A 14,778-nucleotide genomic window follows, 5' to 3' on the forward strand; every position below is an offset into this window, starting at 1 on the left:
GACGTAGCATATCACCATAGTCTTGTACATTTGTAATATTTAACAAGCCCACTTTTATACTCAAGGCTCTGATCATTAATTTACTGTTTGGCTTTTCCAAATGTGTATCAAATTCTCTTCTGCAAGCAAATACGTGTTAGCTTTACTTGAACTGCTTTTTGGACAATTATGTCATTTTTGGAAGCCAGGGAGCCATGAAGAAAGTAGTTTATTGTTGGGGTCTTTTAGGACAAGGTTAAAACATAGATTGAAATGTAAACTCTTGAGAAGATCTCCAAGCATAATATATGTAGAAACAGCTCTCTTACTGAAGAAAAATTAAAATACATTACACTTAGTGGGACTAGTATGAGTTTTCTTGGGTCATATGATGCCACTTCATGCAGAATTCATGTAATTTGTTGACATTTGATGGAAAGCTCTTGTAAGCAAGTTTTTAGTGTAAACTTCAGGTGTAACAAAAGACTCTGTACTGTGTATTATAAGACTAAACTGTTAACCAGTGCGTGCAGCCACTTTCTAAAACCTCTGGGAAGAGCTAAGAAGTGTTAAGCTGTGCTCTTAACTCTTGCTATGTTCCTTGAGTCTGATTCTTGATTTCACTTTGGTTTTTGTACTGATGAAGCTGAGTAGTACTGATTGGCTTTATGTTCCCGTCTAGAGGATCGTAAGCACGTAAGCTGAAGAGAGCTGTTTGTGGAAAGCCTTCTCAACATCGTGTTAACAAAAGAGAGCATCTTGACAATAAATAGAAATACATTTTGCCCCATATCTAGTCTAGACAGCAACTTCTGGAAGAGTTCAGTGTTAAAGTATTTTGCTTCAATAATTTGTCATTGAGTTCCTTTCAACCTTTCCTTTCCCTGAAATACCGACTGTTGTCACATACTTGAAGGATGATTATACTAAAATATGCCAAACATTATTTTTGAATAGTTTTGCAATATCTGAAAGCTCCCAACTTTATCGCCAAGGCAAAACGGAAGTCTGCATTAATTTTGAGATTTCATTAAAGTTTTTCGAGTTTTTTTCCCTTTGTCTGATGCAGTAGATTTCACATGAGTACTGTATCCTGCTATTTGCTATTAGTATATTAAGAAAGTATACTCTGTTGCCCAATTCTGTGATTAGGTGCAGTGTGTAGGTCAGGAATTTCTCTTGTTTGTTGTAGAACTTGGAATTGCCACAGTCTTTTGTCTCCATATTGCTAGCACAACATCAGCTTTTGATTTCTCGAGTCTTATCTAATCGTTATGTTTTTGTTTTTTCCCCAAGCCTTTTACCTTGATCAAAGGTCTAGTTCACTGTACGTGGTAGAGAAACTAAAAAATTATTAAAAAAAAAAAAAAAATAATAAGCTTGTGTTGTTTGGCCTAAAGCATGCTAGGAAAAAAATCTTTTAGGTAGACTATTTCTCCTTGTAAATATTCTGAAAGTGAACGCGTCTCCTTTTGATGGAGGAGTATGTTGTATTACTGGTTAAGAAATAATCAGCAGAATCTCTGCCTTTCAACCTTAAGGGCGTACTGTTAGCTGCAGTAAATGTTCAGGAGTTCAGACATGGCACTGAAATGGTATCAGATTAATTCTGTCTTGCCTTCTGCAAAGTATTAGTGAACAAATTCAGTAGTATTCTAATCTGACTGTAAATGACTGTAAATGATAAAATGACTGTCTCAAGTTTACGTTAAATTTTACTTCTTTATCTACAGTAGAACCTTATTTTGTGTATAGCTGTTTGTGAGGAAGGTGGTTCTTCAAATGTCTGAAATGTAGGTATGATGAGGGATTTCTGACCTCACACAGTTCCTGAAGTTACTCACCCAGCTGATTGCATGGATTGGTCAAAAGGTCATTTATATTTTAAGTTTTTTTGGATCCTAATAGTAAATAATAATCATTTAGGAATTAGTATTTCTAAATCTCCTAAATTGTTTTTGTTGTGTTTTTTTTTAGCAAGAATATAAATAGAAATCAGATTGATTGTGTCCTTTCCATAATGGGCTTTTGAAGATTTCTGACAAGAGTAAAGTCCAGTATTTTGGGAGAGATGACAGTAGCTTGCATATTAGAATGTTGCAAGACCATTTCGTGAAAGAACGAAATGACTTTGAACAAAGGTCATTCAAACCAACAGATGCTTCTAAATAAAAGCAGTAGGTAGTGTTAATAAACTTAGATCTTGTTATTGCATGGTGAATCATGGTATTCGGAATTCAGACTTGTATCAGAGATTTAGTTAGATATTCCTGATCTCAAACATTAGGAAATGAGTGCTCAGGGGTTCCCCTGTCAGAGATTTTCAGGCTTTGGTCCTTTGCGTTTTGGATCTACTAGTTTCTTGAAAAGGCATATTAAGTAGAAAACAATATAATGGCTTTCAGTTTAAGATTTAGCCTTTCAGTCAGTGCATATGGAATGAGATTTTGACTGTAGATAATTACCTGTTGCCTGACTATACCCATTTTTCCTAACCTAAAGAATTAGGGCATCTCATGTTATAGAGCTTCTCTTTATAAACAGATTAAATTTTTTAAACTTATGTTTTCAGACAGATGATACTGACCGGTTGCGTGGCGTTTGCCCGACATGTTGGACCAACACGTGTAGAAGCTGAGCTTTTACCACAGTGTTGGGAACAGGTAATGCTTATTTTGTGCTTTACACTAGTAAGTTAGTTACAACTTCATAAATGTTGGGTTTTATTTGCTGAAGGGGAGGTTGTTTTAGTTTTGTTTTTCAATAAATGTCTGTTCAAGGAATTTTTCAGAGATGTATTTGGATGATCTTTGTCATCATTATATATACCTTTATGTAACATGGAAGAGAATTCAGAAACAGAAAATTTGATCAAGCGTATCTGGAGATTCTAGGTATCTGTACATCACAGACCTGCATGTTATATAGAAATGCAGATAGGCACACCTTCATCAGCAGTGCTGTCTAACCTATTGCCAAGTAGGTGTGTTTATAAATTTCAAACAGTCATTTCCAGACTGTTGGAAATCCATTTGCATTCAAAGATATAACTTGATGACTTTTACATTGTAATTAATAAGTCCTTGGAGCAGTATCCACGCTTCAGCTAGTTTAAATTCTTCAACAGAAAATTAAAGATTAATGTAGTCAGGAGTATAGATGGCTTACACCTCCAAGACCAGCCTGAAGCTTACAATGTGACTTCTAGAATCACAGTGACCTTTTCTACAGATAGTCTGAATTAACAGAAAGAACCGAACAACCAAACTGAATGATCTTTCTGAGACACATAAACAGAGCAAGATGAGTTCGGGTGAAAATCTTTATTTTTCCTACCATTAGGAAGGAAAGAGATTTCATCACCTAAAAGACGGTGAATAATTAAGCTATGACAAGAGTTGTAATGCTTGCTTTGATGGCCCCGTCTTTCTGGTCTGATAATTGTCTCCTGTTTCTCCACATGCATAACTCAGCCATCTCTGTTTCACAATGAAGTCCAATTTTTAATTGCCTTAATGCTTTCTGACAGTGCAAGTGCATATTAGATGTAGCATTTGTGCTTATGTGTATGACTAATTTATCCGTTGATTAAAGGAAAGACCCACAGCAGTTAAACTCAAACCTTGTTTTGTTTTCTTAGTCCTTCTCATGAAAGTTAAACAGTTTCTAGAGGAACCAGTCTCACTTCAATAAGAGCCCATCTTCATCGTTCCAGTTTCCTGATAATTGCTGATGCACAAGACAAACCAGTCCAACTGTGACAGTGCAGCGTATCCGGCTGCCAAGCCGTATGACATCATGCATTTATCTCATGCAGTTTGCCAGACTTTGTTTGCGGTACTGAGCCCAGGTCAGCATTTTCTCCAGCAAAATACTAGCTGAATCTCATTGTCACAAAAATGATTTTGTGGAAAGAACTCAGAAGTACCCATACAGTATGATTTTCTACTTTCTCTCAGTAGATGCCCCTAATCCCTTAATTTTGAAGGGGTTAATGTAGTTGGGCTCCAACCAAAATGTATTTACAGATGCAAAGGACTGGGCTTTCAGAACAATCAGCATTTTTATCTGCATACTCTGGATCTCAAGCTAGTCTTTGCAATATTTCTACCTGCTGTTCACAGCTCTACATGTAGAATTTTCTGGCTTGCTCATCTGAGTTTAGATCAAGGCTCTGTGGATGCTAAAAGTTCCCTAACAGCTAGTGACCAATTAACTGGTTTCCAAAAAATGTAGTACTACAAATTAAAGACAAAAGAAAAGAAATGATAATCAATTTACAGTTACGTTTACATTGTCATGGACTAGCAATCTTCCCTGAACAAGCATTAGAGAAACTTGAGTCTTTTTCTATTTTCCTTTCCAGTATGTCAGTATGTCTTTGCAGTAACAGGGGCAATATTTATATTGCCTTACCACTCTGCCTAAACCAGATGCAGTGAGTATTTGCAATTTCCCCCAAGTAGGCAGAGGTTCAGGAAGTGGAGTGTATGTCTATTACCAGTATGGACTTTGTGTTTAGAAAGTTGCCACATAAAACTAATGGTATCTTTGGCTTAAGTATTAAAAGCAGCCTGATATAGGGCCATAGTGTTTGTCATCTATGAAATCTAAATCTCCATGCTTGCAAAATATTACAGGTGCCCTGTTGGTGTATGAATGCCAAAAAAAAATAATAAAAATTATCGAAGACACTCAAGAAGTTCTTTCATGCTTGATGGTTCAGTTTGCTTCACATGCATGATGTATCTTCAGAGATTTCCCTTCCCAAGATGAAACAAACCCACCTCTCTCAGCTTCCCCCCATATATCAGATGCTCCTATCTCTTAATTGTCTTATCTTTCTGCTGGACTTGCTAAAATGTCCATGTCTCTCTCGCTGGGGAGCCCAGAACTGTACACAGCACTCCATATTTGATATCACCAGTGCTGAGGAGAGAAGAAGAACCATTTTCCTTACCTACCCATTATGGTCATCCTACTGCTGCCCAGAATACCCTATACCTTCTTGGCTGTGAGGGTGTGTTGTGAGCTCAGCTTGGTATCCACCAGGCCCTCTGGGTCACTCTGCTGAGCAGCTCTCCAGCCAGTTGGCCCTGAGCCTGGCCCTGTGCATGGGACTTATTTCTGCTTGGGTGCAACACTTTGTCACACATCTTCCTTACTGGCCGTGGAATCACCCCTTGGGGCATTGCACTGGGGACTGACCCCCCTCTGCTGGACTTTGTGCTTCTGGTCACAACCGTTTGAGCCTGCAATTAGTTCAGCCTGGTTTCTGTCTGCCTCACTGCGCACTTGTCGAGCCCAGACTTCATCAGTTTATATGTGAAGATGCTATGGGAGGCAGTATCAAAAGCCTTCCTGAAGTCAAGATAAGCAACATCCGCTGCTTTCTCCGTATTCTCTGAGGCAGTGATCTCATCTTAAAAGGCTATAGGGCTGATCAAGTGTGGGTTTTCCTACCCAAATCCATGCTGACTTGAAGAACATGATTCCCAATCATGTTCTTGTGGTTTCTGGGATGAATTGCTCCAATGCTTTTCCAGACAGTGAGGTAAGGCAGACTGATCAGTAGTTCCCTGGATCTTCTGTCTTGTCCTTCTTGAAGATAGCAGTCACGTTTGGTTTCTTCCAGTGCTCAGGAACCTCCCCCATTGCAACAGCCATTCAGTGTTTGTCAAGAGTGGTCTTGCCACGACAGCAGTCAGCTCTTTTAGCATTCAGGGGTATATCCCACCAAGGTCCATAGACTCCTATGTGTCCAATTTGTTTAAATGTTTCCTAACCTGATCATTTTCTCCCAAGGGTAAGTCTTCCTGGCTCCAAAGTGTCCCATGGTTTTTAGGGACCTGGGATTGCTGAAGAGAAGTCTGCCCGGTAAAGGCCAAGACACAGATGGCAGCACTACCTTGGTCTTTTCCATGGTAAGATAGCTGGTCCTCTGCACAGCAAGAGAAAAAGGAATAGTCACACCAAATGCATATCCTGTTTTACCTGACAGGATTAAACTATTCACTTTTCCCGTCATTGTTTTGCCCTAAATTTTTTTTATTCACAAGGTGTATTGAAACATATTACCTGTTTTTCATTGCACAGCCATTAGTGCTCTTCTCTCACTGGACATTAAAGCTGATTCCGCCAGGATGCGAACTTCTTTCAGAAGTGTCAATATCAAATTTCTGTGGCAGAATTTTCAAATGGCCTTTGGAAAGGGAAGGTAGGCAGCACAGGAGTTAGAGGCTCTTGAGAACAGGAACTGTGCTCAGTCACATCTTAGAGACGTGACACGTTCATGGGAACAGAACTTCAAAAGTATGCAAATACTTTTAGGCTTAGTATTTGTGTCCTCTCCTGACCCCGACTGCTTGGCAAGACCCGGGCAGCTATGCTACAATGGTTGGCTCAGATCACTAGAGGGCACTTGTGTAGTTCTTAGAGGACGAGACATATTTCAGGATCTTCCAGCTCCCAAGTTACTCATATTCTTTGGAGAATATTTTCTGTGAGTCCAGCAACCCATGCACTGCTTTCTACCCGTATTTTTACTGCGTTTCCATACATGTTTCTCAGCTTCTTCTCTTACAGTAAGCTCTGACTTACAGGAGAAGGCTGTATCTGCCCTGCCTCTATGCCTCAGTGCAAGAATTTGAGGCTGCTTTGTACCCATATGCAACTTTTACAGGCACAGCCTATGTTTATCTAAGAGGTGCACACACATCCCTCTGTTGCAGTTCATTCTAACCACATTTTGAATACTGGTTTCTGCAAAGCAAATAGCCATTCTGTTTCTCCTCACCAGATCAACCACAAATACCCAGAGAGACGGCTACTGGTAGCAGAGTCTTGTGGAGCTCTAGCACCTTACCTTCCAGTAAGTATTAATAATGACTCTTAATACTTTTCATGAAACTTAGATTAAAATCTGTTGCTTGACATAAACATCTGTTACCTTTTTAAATACAGCCGAGGGTGGATGTTAAGTGTAGACAGTCACGTTATCTTCTACTTTGTCACATAGAGGAGGTTCAATAAGGAGGATATGTATTATTATAGAGGAGAGCAGGTCAGTGTAGCTATAACGTGTCTTAACAACCAGTGTGGCCTGATAAAATCATCTTTGCTTCAGAAAACATGAAGTAATTGATCCTAACTACCTTTAAGGAAATCATCACTGAAAAAATAATTGGCACCCAGTAACAGAGTTCTTTGGACACTGTGGAATGTTTGACATGAAGAGTGCTGCTAGTCAAAAGAGGCAGCAAAGTTTGGTCAGTGGCCAACTAGAATTTGAAGCTTCAGACAAAGATGAAAATAATCGTAATTAAAAACCTACTTCTCCAATTTAGCAATAAAATGATTAAGGATTCTGTTTTAAGTACTCTTCTAAATCTAGGCCTATAGTAGTATTTTGCTGTCAGTTATTTCTGGTACGTGTTTCCATATGAGTTAAAGGACTCCAGTTCTGTGCTTAGTAGGACAAAAGGCTCTCTAATGAGGCTACTGAAACTTTATTTTAATTCATCTTCTATTTTGGCAGCTGAATGCATAGTATTCAGAAGGGAATCCATAGTTGGAGGAAGGGATTGTTGTTTGTGAACACTAATAGAAGGGCAAATTATTTATAAAAAATGATATGAACCAGCGTGTCTTGTTTATTGGATTTAACACGAATTTTTCTTCTCTGCAAACAGAAGGAAATTCGTAGTTCATTAGTACTTTCCATGCTGCAGCAAATGCTAATGGAAGATAAGGCAGATCTGGTACGAGAAGCTGTGATCAAAAGCCTTGGCATCATTATGGGATATATCGACGATCCAGACAAATATCAACAGGTACAGTTTGAGTTGGGTTCTGTGTCTATGAAATGTGTTTTGTATTTATTTCGTGAGCAGGAAATACATAATTTTAAATATTTTTATTAAACAGTTCCTGATACCTTTAAATGTTCATGGTTTATATGGATGCTGATTTTTATTGTATCACTGAGACTGAAAAGAAAGCCAATACTTAAAAGTGTCATTAAAACCTTGGGTGTAAGCTTCATACAGAAGCTTCTTTAATAATTCATAATTCACTTTCAAGAAGATAACACTTCATTGCCCACCTGATACTATTAGCCAGTTTGAAATCATCATTTGCTAGCAAAGATTCATCTACTGCAACAAAGCCTACTTGTAGTTGTTATTAATGCTAGCTAATAATATTTAAAGTTCTTGAAAGTGAAGAATTTCTCTTCCTGTCATGAGTTTTTGAGGGTGGAGTGGTAAAATATGTTTGTAATAATTCTGATAACTTGACGGTAAAAAAACACTAGCAAGGTTATTGGACTACGTGTTGTTCGCCTTTGCAGATGAAGTGGGAATGTATGTTGAGAGGCCTCAATATATTACTTTAGTTTACTTTTTATTAGTGTAAAAGTTTTACAATGGGTGATTTTTTTTCTAGTTTGTGCATATTTTGCGTAGCTATCTTTAGCACAAATTGTAGGAAAAGTCGTTATATTCTTAATTTTTTTTTCAGGGCTTTGAACTGCTGCTTTCGGCTTTAGGAGACCCTTCAGAACGCGTAGTTAGTGCAACACATCAGGTATTTTTACCTGCATATGCTGCCTGGACAACAGAGCTGGGAAATTTACAGTTCCATCTTATACCTACACTGCTTAATAAAATTGAAAAACTGCTCAGGGTATGTGTTCAGCTGTTTCTACACTGGAGAGTTTTCTTTGTATCTTGGGTACATATACTGACTTTTTAAAAACACAAGAAATGGCTACTTATGTTAGCAACTTTCTGGAGATTTTTTTTTTGTAACTCTAATATTTATTTGTGCTTCAAAATGGGAAGAAAACAAAAAAAGAACAAACGAAACAGATGCTTCTTTAACAACATTTTGTTTTATAGCCCAATAATCAATGTGCATTTCAGAAGAAGTTTACTCAATTCTGTGACCAGATGGTGTGTGTTTTTTTCTGAATACTTGTCCTGTATTTACATTGTTTTTAAGTATCACACAGTGTAGCTTTTAATAAAGTGCAGTATTTATTGCACACCAGAAGAAGGACAATTGAATGGTTTAATTACGTGTTTTGTAGTTTTGAGTCTGTTTGTCTGCAAGTGTGCCTTGGGGTAGATACCTGGAAAGCTCTGGGAAATAGGATATCTCATACAATTTAACATTCTTAACCAAGCTGCCAATTTCCAAAGTACATGTAACTTGTTTATTCAATTTTTTGATGCATTGATCCTTGAGATGAAAGAGTCCCATTTTTCAAAATGTGCTGAAAAATGTTCTTTCAGAATATTGATGTTCAATGATGTGAGCCACTAAATGCCAAAGGCTTTGCTGCTTAATTCTTTTGAGAAGTATCCTAAGGGTGAGAAGGGTGTTTGGGTGGTGACACAAAGTACACTTGTGGTCAGGATATATTACTATATAATTAACATTTCTGTGTAGGAGTTCATCACAAGTGCATCCAACCTGAAATTTTAAATGTCCTGTTTGTTTCAGGAAGGAGAACATGGCTTGGACGAACATAAGCTCCACATGTATCTGTCTGCTTTGCAGTCACTGATTCCTTCATTGTTTGCATTGGTGCTACAGAATGCACCTTTCGCAAGCAAGGCTAAGCTTCAGGGAGAAGTACCACAGATAGAAGGTAAATGATGAATTTATGATAAGTGAAATTTTGGGAAACGTAAGTATAATTCAGTGACAAATCTCAAATCAGTGTTACATGCAAAGATGAAATTTCAGGAATCGTGCATAGTCCACATTTACCTGGAATTTTCAAATACTTAGGGTTAGTACAAAAACATAAGTTGCAGAATTTATGCATAAACTTCAGTGGTGTTGCTTTTTTAATATCACGCTGTCTATAAGATGATAATCTAAGTTCCTGTCCCCAACCTTTTTTTCTACTCTACCTGTTTTTTTGTTATATTTTCAGATGTAGCAAGAACAGAGAGAGAAGTTCAGGGAACCTCTGTTGTGTTATGAACTTCCTTTAATGTGACTGAGTTGATGGAGAGAATTACTGTTCTTTAAAAAGCTAGATTCCAACATAGGAAGATTTGTCATGACTTTTTTTTTGTTCTGTTTTTTCCCTTTTTGGGAAAAAGTCTTTCTACTTCCTTCCCTCATCCCCCCACTCCTACTCCATTGCTATGAAATAAGTCAATGTTCAAAAAAACCTTTCTCAGCTATTTAACTAATTACAAACATCAGTTTATTGATACAGAAGAAATATGTAAGACATGGGTATGTACAAAATGATTATCAGTAGAAGAAAGGAGAACTAAATTATCTCTCTCAGGATTTTTTGGCTAAAATTTCTTTAGTTACCTAGCAGTGTTCCGTAGTGTAGGTTATAGGCAAAATGGCTTCTGTGTGCCTAGTGACATCATTTTATGTAATTCTGTGACAATCTTGCAGCAAAATACTTCACTGTTCTAATACAAAATATGAAATGGGAGGAAAGGGGGAAGGAAATAAGGTTTTGCCTTCTGATTTGCCCTCTATGCTTTTTTACATTTGGGCTGCCCTTAGTAAAATCTTAAGCAATGTTTCCTTTTTCCAGTCTTTCCTATGCGTGAGCCACTTGATTATTGCCAAAAAATAGTTTTCATTATTTCATCTCAGAGTATTTCTCTCTACTTCTCAAAAGAATCTTTTGAGGAAGCAAAACAACCCTTAATTGGACTTCGTAAAGGTTTCTGAAGAACTGTTGTCCACAAATAGCCAATAATAGTTCAAGAAGGCTGTCATCAGATTTAGTGAATTCTTACAAATAAAAGATTTTTCCAAGTATGAAACATACAGCCTAGTTCAGGAGCTTTCACCATCTCTTATGTGTCTATGTAATTACCGTGGCAGACTGAACGGCCTATTACTGAAGTTACACTTAGATCAGCACTCCCAGCCTATAGAGTGTTTTCTTCCATTGTGAATACTGTTTAAAGATTTTACTGGTAATACCTGCTACATGCTGTTCACAGTGATATGTGTCAAGATTCAAAGAATGGGTAACAACTTTACATTTAAAGGGGAATTTGGAAAGGAGCAAGTGGTATGATATATGCATTAATGTAAAAGTGTTAGCCATGCCACAGTAAAGTTCTGCCAGCTGACCTGAGTCATTTGAAGATGAGTACATTTTCCCTGAGTTGCTAGTGCTTAAATAAGGAATTCAAAAATTTCAGGCTTTAACATAGTCAGAGAGTTGCTTCCTCCACAGAAGTGGAAGAAAAAATCTCATGTACATGTACTTTTCACTAATCCCATAGCACTGCTGGAACGGCAAGTTTTTCTTGAATTCCACAGTAGGAAAGGTTATGTACTTGTCACTTAACTTCATTGCTGAATAATTTTAAGTATGCTTGGCATAAATTGAGAGAAATAGAAGAAATGTTGGTGGAGCAGACTTTCTGCCCCAGATATTTTAATGGTGTAGAATTTTTGGAGGTCTTGCTTTTTCTTTGTAAATTCCTCTCTTCTGATGATTCAAATGCTTGGTGGTGCCCACCCACTACCCCATCTCCTCAAAAATTACTTGAAGTGTAAAGATGGAGCAGTCTGATGATTAAAGCTTAGCAGAAGAAATCAAGAGACCTTGTCTTGTAGTCATTCTACAATAAATCTGCAGCGTGATCTCTGGAATCACCTGCAATCTTGGCGTTTTCTTAAGTGAGGGTTATGTAATCTCTTTAGAGTTATATTTAACAAACTGATTTTTAAAACATAACTTGATAAACAGAAGTTTCTAAAGAGTTTCAGACTTCCTTGGCTATCTGTTGAGATGACCCCCAAGGTATTTTCATCTTATTTTGTTCATGTCTGCTTGTTCTCTGCTGTTACAGTCACTAGATTTCCCCGACCCGCATCACCCCTTCAGGATGTGGCCATCATCATTGGAAGCCGTGAACAATTGGCGGTGCTGTTGCAACTTTACGACTACCAGCTAGAACATGAGGGTACCACTGGCTGGGAGACTCTGCTATGGGTAGTAAATCAACTGTGAGTTAATTTCCACCTTAGGATTCCTAAAAATGGTCAAAATTGATAGTTCTTCAGCATGGCTTTGTTTAGCAGTACAAAACATAAAGGTTTTAAGTATGATTGCGTTTAAGAATTACTAATTTTTAAAGAGAAATGGATAGATTTTTTTAATTGCATTCTGGATTATCTTTGATTACAGTCAGAAGATTCAGCTATCTAACAGAATGCATAGATAACTTTTCTGACATTTAAAACCTTGCTTTCTTCAACAGTTAGGAATTGTACAGAACATGTAGATAATTTGATTAGAACCAGTAGCACTTAATATGTGTATTTATTAGCATAAACAGTAAATCTATACAAATATAACTGGAAAGAAGCAAAAGATCAAAGTGGTTTCTAATATTCTTTTTAATCCTGATTTTTTAGGCTACCACAGCTTATAGAAATAGTTGGCAAGATCAATGTAGCATCAACTGCATGTGTCCATGAGTTCTCTAGATTTTTCTGGAGACTTTGTAGGACATTTGGGAAAATTTTTACAAACACTAAGGTAAGAAAGTACTTTGAAATGCTCTACCAAAAAAGTACCTTGATAATATATACTATCCATATTTATAGTATGTTTGAGTATCCATGTTCTATTTGACATTTGTATTTGTATGCCACATACAAATATATATGTATGCTTTTCTGTAAGTACTTTTAAGCCTGATCTTTTTTAAACTGTCTTTTGCATCTTTTTGTTTTATGTTTTTTAGTCAATGAGCATTTCAGAAAGGCCTTCTCATTTTGCCTAATGTGCAAGGGTTTTTTAACTGATTTCTTCAGACGTGCTTTGTGAGTGGCATACAGAGTAGGAGAGATCATTCTAATTCTACTGATTTCTCAATTTTCTTTCTTGAGAACAGCATACTGTCCATTGTTTGTGACACATATAAACACTCCATCCTATACTTGATCAGTAATATAAAATGCATATTCTCTGCTGAAAATAGTTTTTACAGATTATATCTGAATGTTTTTTTTTATCAATGAAGTTTGATAAACTTCAAAGAATTTTATCACTTTTTTTCTCAATACAATAACTTCTGAATACTAATTGAGAAGTTAGTTAATTCTGAATATTAATTGAAAATATTTTAAAGGGAAATGCTAAAATACTGGATTATCTAAAGTAAAATTAAAAAACAAGGTTAACATTCTGTGTGAACCTACAATGTGTAGATTCCATAGGGAAAGTTAAAATCACTCTGGTCTTCAAAAAGCCTCATCTGTAGGTTATCTCTGCAATTCTTGCTTACATAAAAGTGTTTCAGTATTGATGATCACAGCGATGTTTTGGAAGAGAACACTCCATGAACAAAAAAAAAAAAACACACATACAAAAATTATTCCTTTATTTATTTCTTTTACATATAGCTAGGTAGAACTGTAAACCCTGAGGCCCAGTTAAGCAAAGTGACAAAAGACATCAGCTCTTAAAAACAAGAGTGCTAAATGCTCCTACCTCAATGGTAGCTACTAAGTGGGTACTCAGCAGAAATTTTTATTCTCTTTATCATATTTCAAATTGTGGCAAAAGGCTATGTTTTTTAAAGGTTTTATTTTTTCTTTACATGTTTTCGAAATGTTCTTTTCTGGATTTGTTGTCTTAATTTTTTGAAAGTAAATTGACACTACCAACAGCTTTTCTTATGTGGGTTTCATAATCCTTTACGTAGGTAAAACCACAGTTCCAAGAAATCTTAAGACTGTCTGAGGAAAACATAGGTGAGTAATGTTTTATTCAAATGAATAAAAATTGATCTAAGCAGCAGCTGGAAAAAAAATGTTTCTCTCCTGTTCAAATAACATTTTCGCACCACAGTTCTCAAATTTTTCATCTTTCTGAAATATTGAAAATCTCATCTTAATCTGAACGAAACACTGAAGTTGTACGCTGTGTGTGTGTAAATTGTAAATAAAATCTCAAATCCAAATACCAGTCGAGCATTATTTTGGCATGCATGTATACGTATATACATTCTTTATGTGTATATATAAAGATGAAAATATATATATATGCACACACTCTTACAGTGCAAAAATCTTTTACTTTATATATGTACGTAAGAAAACTGAATTCTTCACTGTGTGTTCCATTAGATTCCACAGCAGGCAACGGAGTGCTAACAAAAGCCACAGTTCCCATCTATGCAACAGGGGTCCTTACGTGCTATATTCAGGTAGGTTTGTTTTTCTGTTTCTTTGTTAAATTTCACATAATACCATACATTTATTCTCCCAGACAAAAACAGAATATATTTAAGAAAACACACCGCTTTCTCTGAAAACTTCTAATGCTCTCATGCTTTGAAGGTAATAGACAAGTAGGTAGCTGTAGGTGCATTTTAAAAAGTTTCCAAGGTAGGTCATCTACTACATTTAGGCAGTAGTCACCAGTGTTAAAACCTGAATTCACTAAATCTTAGTTTCTGACTCTTAGACATTAGCAACTGCAATGTGCCTTTATCAGAAATATTTGGGATGTTCAGTAAATGGGTTCTTGGCTATTTAACTGTGCCCCTTGCAAGCCATAATTTTGCAACAGTCTCTGAAATAAATAAGCAGGTAAATTGCTATTTTGAGCACAGTTGGAGTCTTAAAATTTTAGTGTTACCTAGGACTAAAATAAACACTCCATAAATAATACTCCCTAATCCTCCAGTACGCAGCAGCTATGGACTGGCACTTACGTGGCTTACAAAACCCTACATCATCTCACAGATGGACTTAAATTTCTTGCAGTGAGTGGACTGTGAG

At 36.7% G+C, this 14,778-nt stretch overlaps 1 protein-coding gene across 5 annotated transcripts in view; it reads left to right on the forward strand.

The window, feature by feature from the left end:
* RELCH (RAB11 binding and LisH domain, coiled-coil and HEAT repeat containing) overlaps positions 1-14,778 on the forward strand; it is a 73,632-nt gene that overhangs the window by 43,434 nt on the left and 15,420 nt on the right. For all 5 annotated transcript variants that reach the window (XR_014316911.1, XR_014316912.1, XR_014316913.1 and 2 more), the window contains exons 12-20: positions 2,552-2,642; positions 6,779-6,850; positions 7,671-7,811; positions 8,500-8,664; positions 9,487-9,634; positions 11,835-11,991; positions 12,403-12,526; positions 13,698-13,746; positions 14,122-14,201. Coding sequence is in view for 2 of the 5 variants with exons in the window: in XM_082753299.1 (XP_082609425.1) it covers positions 2,552-2,642; positions 6,779-6,850; positions 7,671-7,811; positions 8,500-8,664; positions 9,487-9,634; positions 11,835-11,991; positions 12,403-12,526; positions 13,698-13,746; positions 14,122-14,201 (1,027 nt within the window). In the remaining 3 variants the exon portion in view is untranslated. The remainder of the gene's footprint in view (positions 1-2,551; positions 2,643-6,778; positions 6,851-7,670; positions 7,812-8,499; positions 8,665-9,486; positions 9,635-11,834; positions 11,992-12,402; positions 12,527-13,697; positions 13,747-14,121; positions 14,202-14,778) is intronic.

Source organism: Aythya marila, assembly GCF_965140915.1.
Source record: "Aythya marila genome assembly, chromosome: 2".
Lineage (NCBI taxonomy): Eukaryota > Metazoa > Chordata > Aves > Anseriformes > Anatidae > Aythya > Aythya marila.